This window comes from Mycetomoellerius zeteki, unplaced genomic scaffold (genome assembly GCF_001594055.1).
Source record: "Mycetomoellerius zeteki isolate Tzet28-1 unplaced genomic scaffold, Tzet1.0 scaffold106, whole genome shotgun sequence".
NCBI classification, from domain to species: domain Eukaryota; kingdom Metazoa; phylum Arthropoda; class Insecta; order Hymenoptera; family Formicidae; genus Mycetomoellerius; species Mycetomoellerius zeteki.
This window is the reverse complement of record NW_017255975.1, coordinates 2552246-2567453: the sequence shown is the minus strand read 5'-3', so window position 1 is coordinate 2567453 and position 15208 is coordinate 2552246. Positions and strand designations below refer to the sequence as shown.

Genomic DNA, 15208 nt, shown 5'->3' with positions numbered 1-15208 from the left:
AAAAAGTATTTAAATTTTTGAAGGTTTGAATATAATCTACGTTATTCAAATTGAAAGAAAAAATCAATATAATTGTGTCTAACTACATATATAAACATAATTAAAATTAGAAAGTAAAGTAATATTGCAATATCGATGATATTAATTTCATAATTGATATAAAATATTTATGTAATAAGATAAATAAAATATTCTTATTTTTCTCTTACTATAATTAGTAAAGTTAATTTAGAGAATGTTAATTTAAAGAACGAAGCACGCATCTATAAGACGTATTTAGTATCTTCTTTTACATAATTAATAAATTTTTATTTTACTTCTTTTTACAAAATTTTACATCCGATTTATATTTAAATTTGTCTAGAGTAGATAATATTATAACTAATTTTATTAATTTTATTAAAAATAAATATAATAATTTATAATAATATTTACGTCATATTTAATAATTAATTTTTCATCATATGATATTTAATAATTAATTTTTTAAGAATAGCAGTAATTAATTTTAATATTGCAAAAGAGCATTTTCAAAGATCTTTAACTATACGAGAACTTTTTTTGTAGACCTGTTCTTTAGAACGTTTCTATCATTTCTGATTTCTTTTTGATCTTTTTAAACGAATAATCGATACTTACGTGTCAGCGCGATTGCGCTTAACAGCGTGACGATTCCGGTCGTGAACATTCTTCCGGTTTGCTTGTGCTTTCCTGTCGGATGATCCGTCGCAGGATGATCCTAGGTCGCACAAAGGTTCACTGAAACGGGCGGAAACGGCTAAATTAAGCTATTTAATTTTTAGTCCTTCTTTGAAATGGCCCGAGGTCGCCCTCGCGAAACTGCAGCTCTTCGGCTACTCGTCGGCTGGGTATACCTTGCGAATCCCCACTATTTCCTCACGCAAATCCCACTTTCGCCGTCACTTTTCATCGACGGACACTCGTCGAGAATGAAAATCGAAAAGATAGATCACGGACAAAGAAAGAGAAAGAGAGAGAAAGAGAGAGAAAGAGAGAGAAAGAGAGGAAACTTTTACTCTTCTCTCTCCTCTCACTTCGATATCCTTCATTCCGTTTTTCTGTGATGAGAAAAATACACGTCACAATCGCGCTGCTTCGCAATTACCATGACGAGCAAATGCCAGGAAATTTCGCCAATATTTTAAGTATATTGTCTTTCTCATTTGAGAGGATTTAATTAATTTTTCAATATGAGCAGTATGACATTTACTGCGCTATGAAATACAATTAAGCAAATAGAAATATATAGGAAATGAAATGAAATTATGAATTAGATATATGTACAATTAAGAAAAAGAAGATGCAATAAAAAATTAAATACTATAATATAAAAATAATATAAAAAAGACGGTTTTGCACTTCTTTAAATACTATTTTCATTAAATATTCACAAATTTGGTAACGCTTGGAAAAATCGAAAAGCTAAAGAGAGCAAATACTTTAAAAACCTAAGAAAGCGTTAACGTCTTGGTGAATCATTTATCCGCATTTCTAAACGAACGACTTCAAATGAAGAATAGTAAATTACGCATCACTGACTCCCAGGAAATGAGAGCTTTTTGTTAGGCTTTCTTCTTTTAAAAGTCGTTTAACATTCACCTTCGCTCTCGCTTTGATTGTTCTGAAAAACTGATTTCTGCGACAATGTTACTGTCCAATGTCATAGTATTCTCTTATTTATTTAGTAAAATATTAGTAACAAACTTGAGATATGAATCTCTGTATCGTCAACTATTAAACTAAAATACAAATTTTAAATTAAAAAATTTGTTTTTGTTAATAGAAAACAAAATTTTATACATAAGTATTTTTTTCAATATATATCTTATAAAATATTTTATATAAAAAAAAGTGTTGTAAAATATAAAATATTCAAGACTATAAAATATTTTTTAAATGTGCTCAGATTTAATTATTTGTTTGCTTTTTATAATCTTTTATTTACTTTTTCTTTCTTTGGTATAAAATTATATAATAAAAAATTAGAATTACTTCAGTATTAATATGAAATGTAAATATATTTCTTATTGATTATATTATTATATGATTGTATATTAAATGATTATATATTAAAAGTACTAATACATATACTTTTTTTTATTTTAATTATTTAAATAAGGTTTAAAGATCTTTGATAGAATACTATATTTCATTGCAGTCACAACATTGAATCAATTACAAGCTTTTTTTCGTCATGTACGATGATGCTCTTCCCATTTTGCTCTCATTTACGCTTCAGCAACGTCTTCGGATGTTTTTTTCTTCGGGAAAGCGAAAATTGTAATATTTGATACATAGTTTATTCTTTATCCGTTTAAATTTCACTTAGTTTTAAGTTAATAACTTCCGTTAATAAAGTAAATAAATTTTAATTCATTAATTGACGTCTAATGTATTATTATATTATATTATATATATTTATTTTTATTGCTTATTAATAATTTAATATTACGATTAGTGGAGATTTTTGCTATTTCATGAAGTTTGGCATTCTAATATGTCTCTCTTTTACGTAAAATGATCTTTGTCTCATGATCTTCAGGCTTACGAAAATTACTAGATAGTATTACTAGCTAGAGCTGGATTTCGGAAATGGTTCCCATAAAATGCAAGGAACGCGTCAATCGATATCATAATACTTTCACCGCTCAAGCAAATTTAACACACGATCTGAATTTATTGCGAAAGAGTTCAGATTCTCGATTTTAAGAAAATCTCGCGATTTTGTGAGAAACGGAAATAGTATGACTGTCAAAATAAAAAAATCAAAAATGTTAATATACAGACGTTAATAATAAAAAATAATAGTAATATAATATAATGCTATTAAATGAAAACGTAAAAATAGTTTGTTGTCAGGACTTTAAATAATTTCCTTCGGAATTAATAGTTTATTTTTTCTAAATTGTTTAAAGCCAAGTTCATAATTTATTATTCGTCTAAGCAAATTATTTCCAAGATAGGATTTGCGACGAAATATATTTTGAAAGACGTGTGTTTTGTAGTAAAGATAAGTTTATTATACAATAAAGCGGTTTAAAAATAAAAAGACTTAAAACCTATATGCTTAATCTAAAAAAATTTTGACTCTATATGGTTGGTCTGTTGCCCTTTCTTCTGCTTGGTCCACCGCTAGGTTTGGGTTTGGGTGGTGGATTCTCTAAGGCGTCTAATTCTTCGTCAGTCAACTGACCCTTATACCAGTCTATGCTGTAATTAAATTATTTGCACTTCAGACATATATTTAATGATAAATGGGACGATAAAGAAGTTTCGTCAACTGATCAAATTAAACTGTCTTAATTTTTTGATAGATTTGACGCAATAGGAATACGTAAATTTAAAAAATTAACTTTTTCTTCTTTTTTTTTTATAAAAAGAAATCTCTATTTTTGGGCTTTTTCAAGTTTTATGTATAATAATTTAAATTGAGATCTAAATTTTATTATTCGTTTTCATCTTTATAATATATATTTGATTAAATTCTTCTGTCAATTTTAACTTAATGTTTTTATTTAAACGTACTTTTTATTAAAAATACTTGAAATCCCTGTATATATTTCTCGTATATGAATGTTATAAACTTGTTAATTATAAAAAAGTACTTTTGTTATACAAAAGATCTACATTATTTTTACAAAAAGGGTGAGAAAGATCATTTTTGTTATATTGATAACGATAATTATTTATAATATATAATTTTGCCTATTTTTATTTTTTGAATGAAACGTCGTTATATATATTGTCTATTTTTATGCTTCTTTATAAGAAAATCCAAGTTTTGCTATACAATTCTTACCATTCGGGTATTTTTCTGGCCCAGTCGCACTTTCCACTGCGTTCGTCGAACGCCTGGCCGAGTTTGCATCCGCTTCGCCTCGGTATCTCACCGTTGACGCATACGTAGAAATATTGGCAATCTTCAGTGTCGGGATAACGCGGATGTGTCGCGGCCACCGACTCGTTGACCTTCGGACAGGTGAAGTTGAAGAGTTCGCGGGAACCACAGCCCTTCTTCTGTGCCTCGTCCGGCCAATTGCAGATGCCGGTCTTCTCGGAGAAAACCAGACCATCCGGACAAGTGATCATGTTAAATTTGCCCTCCACACAGTAGTAGAAGGTATTGCAATTCCTGGGGTCCTCATGAGCGAAGTAGCCGTGCATGCGAGGACAGTGTGGTGATGGTTGTGGTTTTTCTACAATAAACGGATGGAAAAATGTATAAAAATGAAATAACTAAAAATGGAAAAAATAAAATTTTTTACTATAAAGCAAATCATTATGTAAAATAAATTTTACGAAACTTGTATATCATTCAAAAGATGCACACACATGTTAAAATGTTTTAAATAATATTTTCCGAACAATTTGATCTATTTCGTGAATCATAATATATAATTTATAAAGGATGAAATAGGGAGTTCCCTTACGTAGCTTGAGTCTCTTTGTACAATCGATACCAAATGGCAAATCGCACTTCTCATGTTGCGGGCTGAAATCATTGAAGACGAGACCGTCAGGGCACAATTTTTCCGTTATTTTGCTGTCTCGACAGTCGTAATATTTATCGCATTGTTCTGCATCTGGAAAATATCCATTGGGTTCTGGACATTGATCCAGGAGTTCTTCGTCATCCTCGTATTCTTCCTCTGGCTCTTGTTTCTTCGGCGTCGTTGCCGAAGCAACCTTTCGGCGGCTTTGCTCGGCGGCCTCTTGCTTCCTCGTCAGAGCAGTGACAGCTCCTGTGTGATAAAATTTTTTTATATTAATTAAAAGATAATATAAATGAGAGATTGCATATTGACAAGAACAGAAAGATTGTAATTAAATTCTTTACTAAATCCTTATTAAATTTTTAATTCTAATAATTTCCAGACTTTATTTTATCAATACTGACTAAAAAGTATTTCAATAATTTATGTATCTTGTATTTGTTTATTTGTTTATTTCAATTCTTATTGTAACTAATATATGAAAAATATTTTTGGGGAAAAAATATCGAATGAGGATTATATGAAATTTCAGTCTCATTATCTTTAATTAAACTTTTTATGAGTTGAAGCCTTCGAATTTTGCTTGAACTACTTCATGTCACGAACTGCTTGGCAAAAAACAAAGTGAATTTGAGAAAGAAAATGAAGGAAGACAAGAGTGAACGTGTTAAGATAAGAGGGTCGACTGGTCCCTCGGCATGTTTTCAAGGCAGTACATCGTCTGCGTCCCTGAAGAAATGCCGGTCGACCTCACGAGCGCGAGCGAAGAAAGTGAGAAAGTGGTCGAGCTGCTGTACGTATACTCGGCCGACCACTCAGAACTTAAATGTCGCTTAATCGGTTCGGCCTAACAGTTTTCAAATGCACTTAGTAGACTTCGACTCCGATAAATAGATAGCAATAGAAAACTTTGAATAGATGCATCAATTTTCCAGAACTTTTTCCCAATTATGATCTTACTTATATGTATCTTAAATTAAAAGCATTAAATTATTTTAAATTAAACTTATTTAATTATTTTAAAGTTATTTTAAAAACTTATTTAAACTATTATAAGTAATATAAGAAATAGGGAATAAAATAGAAATACGTATGTAATGTAAAATACAAATAAAAATATCATTTTTTAAATTTTATAATATATAACATATGTACATAATTTCATAATTAATTGAAAAAATAAGTTTATTTCTTGAATTGTTTCATCTTATATTGAAATTATATTAAGTATATAAACGAATTTATGAATATAATACTTGATAGATTTTTATCATCGTATATATTCCACATATGGCAAATATTAAAGAGTTTTCACTTTTTTAACAATGCAAATTTTTTATCTAGTTAAAATGATAAATAAAAAAAGTAAACTAGTTATACATTGCAAAAGATAAGATTCTATCATAACATTTTTATGTAAAAAAAAGAAATTTTAAAAGAATATCGGAAAATTCAGATTTATTTCGGATCTTATTAGCTACTCGGTTTCTTGAACTGATAAGATCGTGATAAGAGCTCACCGAGGCATATCAGGAGAAGAAGGATCTGCGTCTTCATCCTGATGAGAAAGACGCTGATTGAGAAAGAGAGGAAAAGAGTGACGTCACTATGTACAATGATTCAGTCGTAGTAACGTGGTCGTATTGGTGACTAGAGACTACTGGGCCCCTTCGAACGTCGAGGTCTTATATGCGGCCCCCACTTCATCCAGGGTTACAACACTTGGTGATCACGTAGAATCTATGGGGGGAAAACCGACAATCATCTACATGTACACATAAACACATAAGTACAATGACACGCACTGATTGATATGATTTTCAGTTGCATCAATTTTTTGTTCGTATGGAATTGCATATAAAATTGTACATTGGAAAATTGGGTATATTAGTATGCAAAAAAAAATTATATTGAAACCATAACACTGTCATTGTTTTTATTGAGTATATAACTGTATATTGATAAACATTTGTCAATATATATATTTACTAATTTTACGTATCTATTAATAATAATGTATTTCTCATAAAAATCATTTTGAAATAGTGTCAATACTATCAGCAAAATCGTTGGTGATTTTAATGTGAGCCCTAATATATATAATATTTGCCTGTGTATATGTCGCATAATTAATATATTTTGTAATTACGTTTTGGTGTACTTGTAATTATTTATTAATTTTATATAATTGTTCATATATCACATGTAATACAAATCTTAATAAATCTAAATATTTTAAATTAAATTATAATAATTACAGTTTGAAGCAAAATGTAAACTGGGATATAAAAATCAGAGGACATGCTACGAAAGCAGTGCTTTCAATAACAGTTATATGCTTTCAAAACAGTCTTGCGAAAATCTCAAGTTTTTCTGGTAACTTTATTTACCTGTGAGATATTTTTAGCTATACTAAAGTATTCCGAGAAAACGACATGAAATTCCAGTTTCTTCCCTCGATGTTTCCAGTTTTCGTCTTTACGTATCTGCTCCATAAAAATTTCGGAGTTTGATAATACCGATTAATCAATGATAACTATTATTTTACATTAAGTTTCATCAAGAAGAATATACGTAAATTAATTAAAAAAATTTTTTAAAGTAAATACTTTATATCCAAATAAAAAATTATAATGTATAACGTGCTTATATATTAATTTATACTTTTACTTTGTTAAACTTAAATCGTGGTATTAATAATAATAATAATTTATAAAATAATATTTTTTAAATATTATAAAATGTATAGCAATAAAATATGTATATTAATATAAAATTATTTTTAATCATCTCTAAATAAGAATATACAGAAATATTTAAATATTTTCGTATGTTTGCATCTTAATAATGTAATTTATTCAATTGTTTTGCACATAATTTATGATATATTTGTGGTAGTTTATTTAGAAAGGTGAAGTATTATTTGCAGAGTATGATTCAAGAAGTCACGACTGTATAGAAACCCGCGTTAAAGATTATTATTTACGAAACTAGTTCTGTTTGCATCTTGCAATATTCAGGAATGCAATATGAACATATTTCTCTCATTCTTTAATAAATCTCTAATAGATCTCTAAGTTATTAAATTCAAATATAAATATAATTAAAATATGTATATCTTTAATTTATTTCGTTTAATTTTTTCTAGATTTCAATTTTAAATTTAATTTTTTGAAACTTTTAATAAGATCAAATTAATTATGACACTGGATTTTTCAATCTCTATTTGGATTATAAGACGTCTTTCATCGATCTCACCTAATATGAAGTCTCTTTATCCCACCAGCCACCTGGATGTCTTCTAATCCACCATTTTCTCAATTCCTCGTAAATTAATATTATGATAGCGTACGGCACACCGAGTAACCACCACTCTGGCTTTAAGGGATACGTCTTCAGGATGCGGTCCATATAGGGCGCGTAGCAAACTACACAAGCCAGGGCGATTTCAAGGAGCAGGCCCAGATTCAGGGCCCAATTACCCATACCTTGGCGCAATAATGAGTTACGGCGAGTTTTACAGACCATTACATCTGCCATTTGAGCAATCACGATGCTAACAAAGAAAGCAGTGTGGCAGGTATACTCGAGGACTTTGCGCTGTTGATAAGTCCATTCCTGTCCAAAACTGTCTTCCAAGTCGTTCACTACCGAACTATCCCACATTGATCTTAGACCCAGAAGTCGTTTCGGCAGGAAACCGTGTTCCGCCATCACCACGAAATACGTGAAGAAACCCGCGCACGCTTCAATAATACCAATCTGACCGTACGCCATGAAAATCAGTTTTCGGCTAACTAGATGATCACTTTGAGGTATTCTGGGCTTTCTGTGATAGTTAAAAAAATAGGAATGAGAGAAGATTAGATATTTAAATATTTTAATAGCTTATCCAATATTCAATTTTAGATCTTTATATAATCAAACTTGGAACTAAATTTTGGTTAATTAAAATTTGGCCAAATTAAATCGAATGAGGAAATAAAGTTTTACTTCTCTACTTGAACTATATTTGTTTCCCGCTAAGAGATTTTTTAAAATATTTATATTTATAGACTCTTCTAATTTTTAACTAATTTTTAACAACCAAATATTTCTTTATGATATAGTCTTTATGATTTTGTATGCTGTAAGAAATGCTTTGTACATTTACCTCAACATTATATCCGATTCGGACTTCTCGTAAGCCAAAGAAACTGCCGGCCACATATCTGTTCCCAGATCGATGCATAGTATACAAATTACACCGACCGGCAGAGGAATCCCGAGAACAATGAATGCTAAAAAAGGTGTTATTTCCGGCACGTTGCTCGCCAAAGTATATGCGATGCTCGACTTGAGATTGTCGAATATTCGCCGACCCTCTTCAATGCCTGTCACTATCGAGGCGAAATTGTCATCTAGCAGTATTAAGTCCGCTACTTGCTTGCTCACATCGGATCCTGGCAATTAGGTATAATTAGAGTTAGATCGTCGTATCAGTAATCGTTTACTTAAATTAAAGAATTTAAGAACGCGCGCGCGCGCGCGCGAGAGAGAATTCTCCATGATATTTAATTTAATCTTAAAAGTAGTAGGGATATTTAGATTTATCTTTTAGAAACTTTGCTGTTGATATATTCACATTTTTTTCTACGAAAATATTTTCATAAAAATATAGATCACCACCTGTGATGCCCATTGCGATACCGATGTCGGCTTTCTTGAGAGCCGGCGAGTCATTGACACCGTCGCCGGTAACCGCGGTAATCAGATGCAACCGCTGGCAGCTTTCAACGATCTGCAGTTTTTGCACCGGTGATGTCCTGGCGAATACAATCTCCTGATGTTGCCTAATCAGTTGGTCCAGTTGTTCCGGCAACAAATCTCGTAGCTGTGTACCAGTCACCACAATGTCCTGCTTCCTGGCATTGTTGTTATTATGATCATCGTGGTCAGTAATAATGCCAACATATTTGGCAATCGCTTTGGCGGTATCAGGATGATCACCGGTCACCATGATGATTTTGATACCGGCGCAACGACATTTGTACACGGCATCAGGAACAGTTGGCCGTGGTGGGTCCATCATGGCCATTAGACCGATCTATCAATAAAAAAATACATTTTGCTTAGAAAATAACTGTTGATAAAAAATTAAAATCCGAGAATTGAATTAAAAAATCCCTAGTAATAATAATTTAAAGAATACTCTCTTGTAAAGAAAAATTAAATATTAAAGAAATACCAATCTTAAATTTTCAAGAGGAAAATTTGGAGGATCGGCCTCGAAGTGATAATCCATGGGGAAGGCTTTGGTCGAAAGTTCGAGATCGGCAAAGCCGAGGACGCGTTCGCCGTTGTTTGCCAGAATATAACAAGATTCCGTGTATGCTGATTTTGTCTCTTCGTTCAAAGCCTTAGTTTCGTTACCGAACGCTATCGTTGAACAACGTTCGAGGACACGTTCTGGAGCGCCCTTGAAGGATACGAAATACTTGCCGTGAAATAAATGTATGTTCGCTTGAAATTTGTCAGTCGAATTAAAAGGAATCTCCAATATCTAAAGATCCAAGATAATAATGATTTTATTCATGACAATAATAAACTTTATTTTTATCTTAATTATACAGGGTGTTTCCAAATTAAATCGCAAAACTTCGGGAGCGTGTAGAGGAGTAAAAAACTAAGAAAAAAAGTCCTATAGACATATGCTCGTTTTTGCTCCGTTTCAGAGAAATCGAAAAAAAATGTGGTCAGATGAGGTCACATTTACCAGAGGTGGAATAATTAATCAAAGGAATTATCATATATGGGCTCATCAAAATCCCAGGTCTGTTAGAGAATACAAATTTCAGCAAGAGTTTTCTGTTAATGTCTGGCTTGGAATTTGGAACGACGTTTTAGTGGGACCGTTTTTTTTACCTGCAAGATTAAATGGGGACCGTTTTCTAAATTTCTTGGAGAATGAATTTTCTGACTATTTAGAAAACATCCCATTACAACAACGTACTGAAATGTGGTTTCAATTAGATGGATGCCCTGCTCATTACAGCAGAGTCGCTAGAACCTGGTTAGATAGAAAATTCCCACAACGATGGATTGGACGTGGAGGAGCAGTACATTGGGCAACTCGTTCGCCCGACTTAACGCCATTAGATTTCTATGCATGGGGTACTCTGAAGCAAGAAGTTTATTCTTCGCCTATTCAATCAGAGCAACATTTGAGAAATCGTATCGTAGCTGCAGCGAACAGAATATCGCAAGAACAGTGCCTGGCTGCTACAAGAGCCGTGTTTGACAGATGCAATGCTTGTATTGCTGCAAGAGGTGCACATTTCGAACAAAATCTTCATTAAAAAGTTTATAAATAAAATAATTAAAATAATAAATTAAATATATTTTTTTCTTTTTTCGTGATTTCCTGCGAAACAAAGCAAAAAGGAGCATATGTCTATAGGACTTTTTTTCTTAGTTTTTTACTCCTCTACACGCTCCCGAAGTTTTGCCATTTAATTTGGAAACACCCTGTATATGCACGCAGTTTTATTATTTTTTAAATTTTTGGATAAAGTAAAATTTATACAAATTTAAGATTTATATTAATACAAGTTTAAAACAAATTTAAACATATAATTTACTATAAAATCTATTAAGTAAGATTTTTTTAGAAATTAAAAATTGACGTAATATATAATATTGAAGTAGACTAGAGATAAAAAAGGAAGGTAATTTTTCATTGAATTAAATTTACGACTGGCATATTAAATTTAAATATAATTCTTTTATTCAAACTTTAATCAAAAGATTTAATTAGACTTATTTACTTTAACATAATTTTTTCTGAAGGAATCAGCTCCTCCCTTCACAAGGACCTCCATACATCTTAATAAAGCCGCATCCGAGGCATCTCCTAGGATTTTTCTTTTATTTAAGGGTAACAGAGGTTCATCCTTAAGTATTGGTGCCCATTCAGCGCGATTACAGAGACTCGCTACTCTGGCCAGATTTTCAAAACCCGGATCGTTGACATATTTTCTCCACGTGTCTGACGACATCACTTCGCATAGTTGACCGTTGTACCACACGTGTCGCACCTGAAGTTACACAATTGCGATGGCAGGAACTCAATCGTATATTCGAAGTGAGAACGTTAAATGATCGATGTTGTTAAAGCAAAACACCATTTACATAAAAGATAATGCTGCGCAATTCTACTCATTTCTACTCATTGCAAAAAGAATATACCAGAGATGAATAATAGATAAAAACACACGTAGGGGGTTAATAAAAGAACATATATTCTGCTATAAATATAGTTATTATAAAGTAAATATAATATTTAAAAATAAATATAACATCTATAGATACTATGTATTCTTTTGCAATAGATTTTCGCAAAAGAGGAAATAAATCGTACAGTCATTTTATTTTGCGTAAGAGTGCCAGTCTTGTCGCTGCAGATAACGGCAGTGCATCCTAGAGTCTCGATAGCCTCGAGATTTTTCACTAAGCAATTCTTACTGGCCATCCTCTTGGCGGTCAAGGTCAAGCTGACCGTCATCGTGGCGACGATGCCCTCCGGCACGTTCGCCACGATGATACCGATCAGAAACAACACTGAATCGATCCAGTTATGGCCCATCGCTATGGACATGGTAAAGAACGAAACGCCCAGAAAGATGGCCCAGCATGAAACTAGTTTCATGAAGCGATGTATCTCCATGGAAAGAGGCGTAGGTCGGGTCGGTAATCTCGAAGTTAACTTGGCCACTCTGCCCATTACCGTGTGATCGCCACAGGCCACTACAATGCCTTTTCCGCTGCCTAAGAATTAACTAGGTATATTTCATGTAGCAATAATGTTGATTACGATAAATTTGGCAGTAAATTTTTAACAACGGAAATTGTTCATCAAATCTAGATTAATAGTCATTTAGTAATACATTTTTTAAATAAAATAAAATATTGAAAATGATAAATTTTTTAAATTATTAAAAATTAAGACTTATAAGCTATAGTTTGTATATTTTTCATGCTTATAAGAGCGAGAAATTCTTTAGATGATATTATGGTAAAATATTTTTCTTTTCTTTAAACAGTGTACCTTCGACAACATTTGTAGAAAAGAATACCATATTCTTTGCTTGAATAACACTTCCAGTTTGCGGAATGTTTGCCGTTCGTATCAATGGTATCGATTCACCCGTAATCGATGCATTATCGACTTTTAAACCTTTAAAATGACAGAATTATTTTGTACAAACTATAGGTACAACTAAATTTACAATTTTTATTATATTTTTATAAGATTTCATTAATTTAACTAATTAATTTAACGAATTTAATTAACGCGTTCACAATGTAAATTAGAAGCGCAATAAAAAAATTATTAGATATTTAATCCTCATATTAATTTAATCATCTAAAGAGAAAAAATAAAATTTGTTTTGATAAAAATTAAAAAATTTATATTTTGTAATTTCGGTTTTGTATCCTTTTCAGTGATGTATCAGTATATATAATCCTGCATTTATGTTTTTTTTCCACATAATTCTTCTCTGGACTTTCTATCGATGAAACAATACGAGAAATCGTCGCGAGTCAGTCGTGAACGCGAATTAGCGCGAAAAGAAAGACTTGTTTTTTTCCGTCTAAGGACAGAAAGAAGTCGCTGGATACGGTGGCAGGACATACTTCACCTTGACATTCCAGGATCCTAATGTCAGCGGGCACCCGGTCACCGATCTCCAGTAGAACGATGTCTCCGACCACTAACTCGGTCGCCAGCAATTCCTTTCTCTCGCTATCCCGTAGAACCTTAGCACGTTGCGGTACCATCTGCTGGAACGATTCCATGATGCTCGAGCTCTTGGAATCTTGATAGTAACTGAACACGCCAGTGATCAAGATCAGTACAATCAGGACTAAACCGATCCAGAGGTGATCCTCGGAAGCTTCACCATAAGTATTCAATTCCAAGAAATAGTTGCCGAAGCACAAAATGGCACCTACCTGGAAATTAAATATATTTTGTTGAACTTCTTAAAGGCTTTCCTTAAAAAAATCTTTTTGATGACATATCTGTGATAATAATCAATAAATCACTCTTCTTATCAGTCAACCATCAATTTTTTATGCAAAAAACACACGCAATTGTGGCAATTTAATATACACATAACAACTAAAAAAACAATGTCATTAAATAAAAAATATTAATTTAGAATTAATATGATTTAAAAAAAAATGGATAAGTAATTAAATGCTGATACAAAAAATTCAAAATTTGAAGCTATTCTATTAGAGAAATTTTGTTGGATTTTATATTATATTATTATATATCTTTAAATATAATATTACAAAGAATAAAAAGAGTAAAAAAATAATTATTTATCAAAATTAAATAAAAAATATATAATGAATTTAAATTTGCAAAAGTAAATATTAGAGAAAAGTCACGTGCATCCTTTCTTTCTTTTTCTTCTTTTTTTCTCTTTGTATATACTTAAATTTAATATTGTTTTTAATATAGTGAAGGTTCATAATAGGAAAAATAAAAAATTGCTACCCATATTAATGAGGAAAATCCTCCGCAGAATCGATGCAAGATTTTCTGAATCCCCAAGGTCCTTTTCGGTGGAGTTAGTGCGTTTGGTCCCTGATCTCGTAGGCGATTTCTCGCAACGATTGTAGACAAACCCTGTTCAGAATTCACTTCTAAGCTTTGCAATAGATCCGCCGCCGATTTAATATGCACGTCCGTGTCGATATCCCGACGAAGAGTTCGCGATTGCGCTGCTGTTGCGCTTTGTGCAAAAATCGCAACATTTCTTACACACGCAAGTAAAATTACTTCGAAAAAAGTGACGTTTCCAAAATCTAAAATGTGTATATCGTCGAAATTAAAACGCGCATCTTTCTAAAAAAAAGTGTCATAATTAAACAGACACGTGAAGTTAAATCACAGAATTTTGATAATCGATTTATTTTTCATTGTCATTTTCTGAGATCGATTGTGACACGTTAACGTAGAAAAGAGTAAGAAAGAAAAGAGGAGAACCTTTTCCCTTTTTCCTTTTTATTAGATATTTTTAAGCGACCTGTAATTATATTTATAAAAACTGCAGGTACTATATATCTTCATATAAAAAATGTACAAAATCAGAAAAGCGAAATGTGGTAAAAATTTGTTTCTATTTATGAATAACATTATCATAGCGAATTTGCTTTTCTCACTTCTTTATAGATGTTTAAATTCTTATTTAAAAAAAAATAGCTTCTATTTAACATAATTTTTTAGAGCTTTTTTCAATTTATTGCTTAATTAATTTTTTATTATGGGCTTAAAAAAATAATTTCAGTTGTAATTTTTTCTTTTAAAGCCTTAATATGCACACATGTATACATATACTTATATATTATTTTACTTATATGCAAAAGATGCAAGAAAAATAATGGAGTAGCTCAAAAAGCGCGAAAAAACGAGAATAGATGCGCCATCTCTTTGGAAAGGATACCACTAAGATTACTCCGGTACTGATCAATGGCAAACGCGCTCCCCACTTTATCGACCGAGCGGCTCATCCGCGCCACGTGTCCAAGTGACAATTTGCTCGGCGCCACTGTGCGAAGACGACGGCGTCTTCTCTACGCGCGTTTGGCCAGCCTGTTCCGCGTTCTTCCGCCATTATAAAGCGCCGTGGCGGCGTACCCGC

At 31.9% G+C, this 15208-nt stretch overlaps 4 protein-coding genes across 4 annotated transcripts in view; 1 reads left to right on the top strand and 3 right to left on the bottom strand.

Annotated features, from left to right (window-relative positions):
• LOC108723556 (peritrophin-1) overlaps window positions 1–866 on the bottom strand; it is a 4945-nt gene extending 4079 nt beyond the window's left edge. Inside the window, exon 1 of the mRNA XM_018449404.1 lies at window positions 640–866. Coding sequence (XP_018304906.1) covers window positions 640–688 — 49 coding nt within the window. The 5' untranslated portion in view covers window positions 689–866. The remainder of the gene's footprint in view (window positions 1–639) is intronic.
• A 2192-nt stretch (window positions 867–3058) lies between these two features.
• Window positions 3059–6230, bottom strand: Cpap3-b (cuticular protein analogous to peritrophins 3-B). Its single transcript, XM_018449351.1, has 4 exons — window positions 6035–6230; window positions 4452–4763; window positions 3821–4217; window positions 3059–3231 (listed from the first exon to the last, which is right to left on the bottom strand). Exons 1-4 carry the CDS (start codon window positions 6069–6071, stop codon window positions 3111–3113), a joined length of 867 nt encoding a protein of 288 aa, XP_018304853.1. The 5' UTR covers window positions 6072–6230; the 3' UTR covers window positions 3059–3110.
• LOC108722478 (sodium/potassium-transporting ATPase subunit alpha) lies at window positions 6178–15181 on the bottom strand. Its single transcript, XM_018447628.1, has 11 exons — window positions 15107–15181; window positions 14062–14412; window positions 13196–13508; window positions 12601–12729; window positions 11914–12320; window positions 11321–11590; window positions 9742–10056; window positions 9183–9600; window positions 8668–8956; window positions 7773–8343; window positions 6178–6254 (listed from the first exon to the last, which is right to left on the bottom strand). Exons 1-10 carry the CDS (start codon window positions 15179–15181, stop codon window positions 7773–7775), a joined length of 3138 nt encoding a protein of 1045 aa, XP_018303130.1. The 3' UTR covers window positions 6178–6254.
• LOC108723508 (uncharacterized) overlaps window positions 8647–15208 on the top strand; it is a 22836-nt gene continuing 16274 nt past the window's right edge. The window contains exon 1 of the mRNA XM_018449329.1: window positions 8647–8657. The gene's annotated coding sequence lies outside the window, so the exon portion shown is untranslated. The remainder of the gene's footprint in view (window positions 8658–15208) is intronic.

Bases quoted from the DNA above. Each gene is read 5' to 3' on its own strand.
- LOC108722478 (XM_018447628.1), bottom strand. From the start codon at position 15,181: ATGGCGGAAGAACGCGGAACAGGCTGGCCAAACGCGCGTAGAGAAGAC. The intron at 12,321-12,600 runs GTACACTGTTTA...GTTAATTCTTAG, and splicing joins TTCTACAAATGTTGTCGAAG to GCAGCGGAAAAGGCATTGTA. The intron at 8,344-8,667 runs GTAAATGTACAA...TAACTATCACAG, and splicing joins GAATCGGATATAATGTTGAG to AAAGCCCAGAATACCTCAAA.
- Cpap3-b (XM_018449351.1), bottom strand. From the start codon at position 6,071: ATGAAGACGCAGATCCTTCTTCTCCTGATATGCCTCG. The intron at 4,764-6,034 runs GTGAGCTCTTAT...TTTATCACACAG, and splicing joins TCTTCTCCTGATATGCCTCG to GAGCTGTCACTGCTCTGACG. The intron at 4,218-4,451 runs GTAAGGGAACTC...CGTTTATTGTAG, and splicing joins TACAAAGAGACTCAAGCTAC to AAAAACCACAACCATCACCA.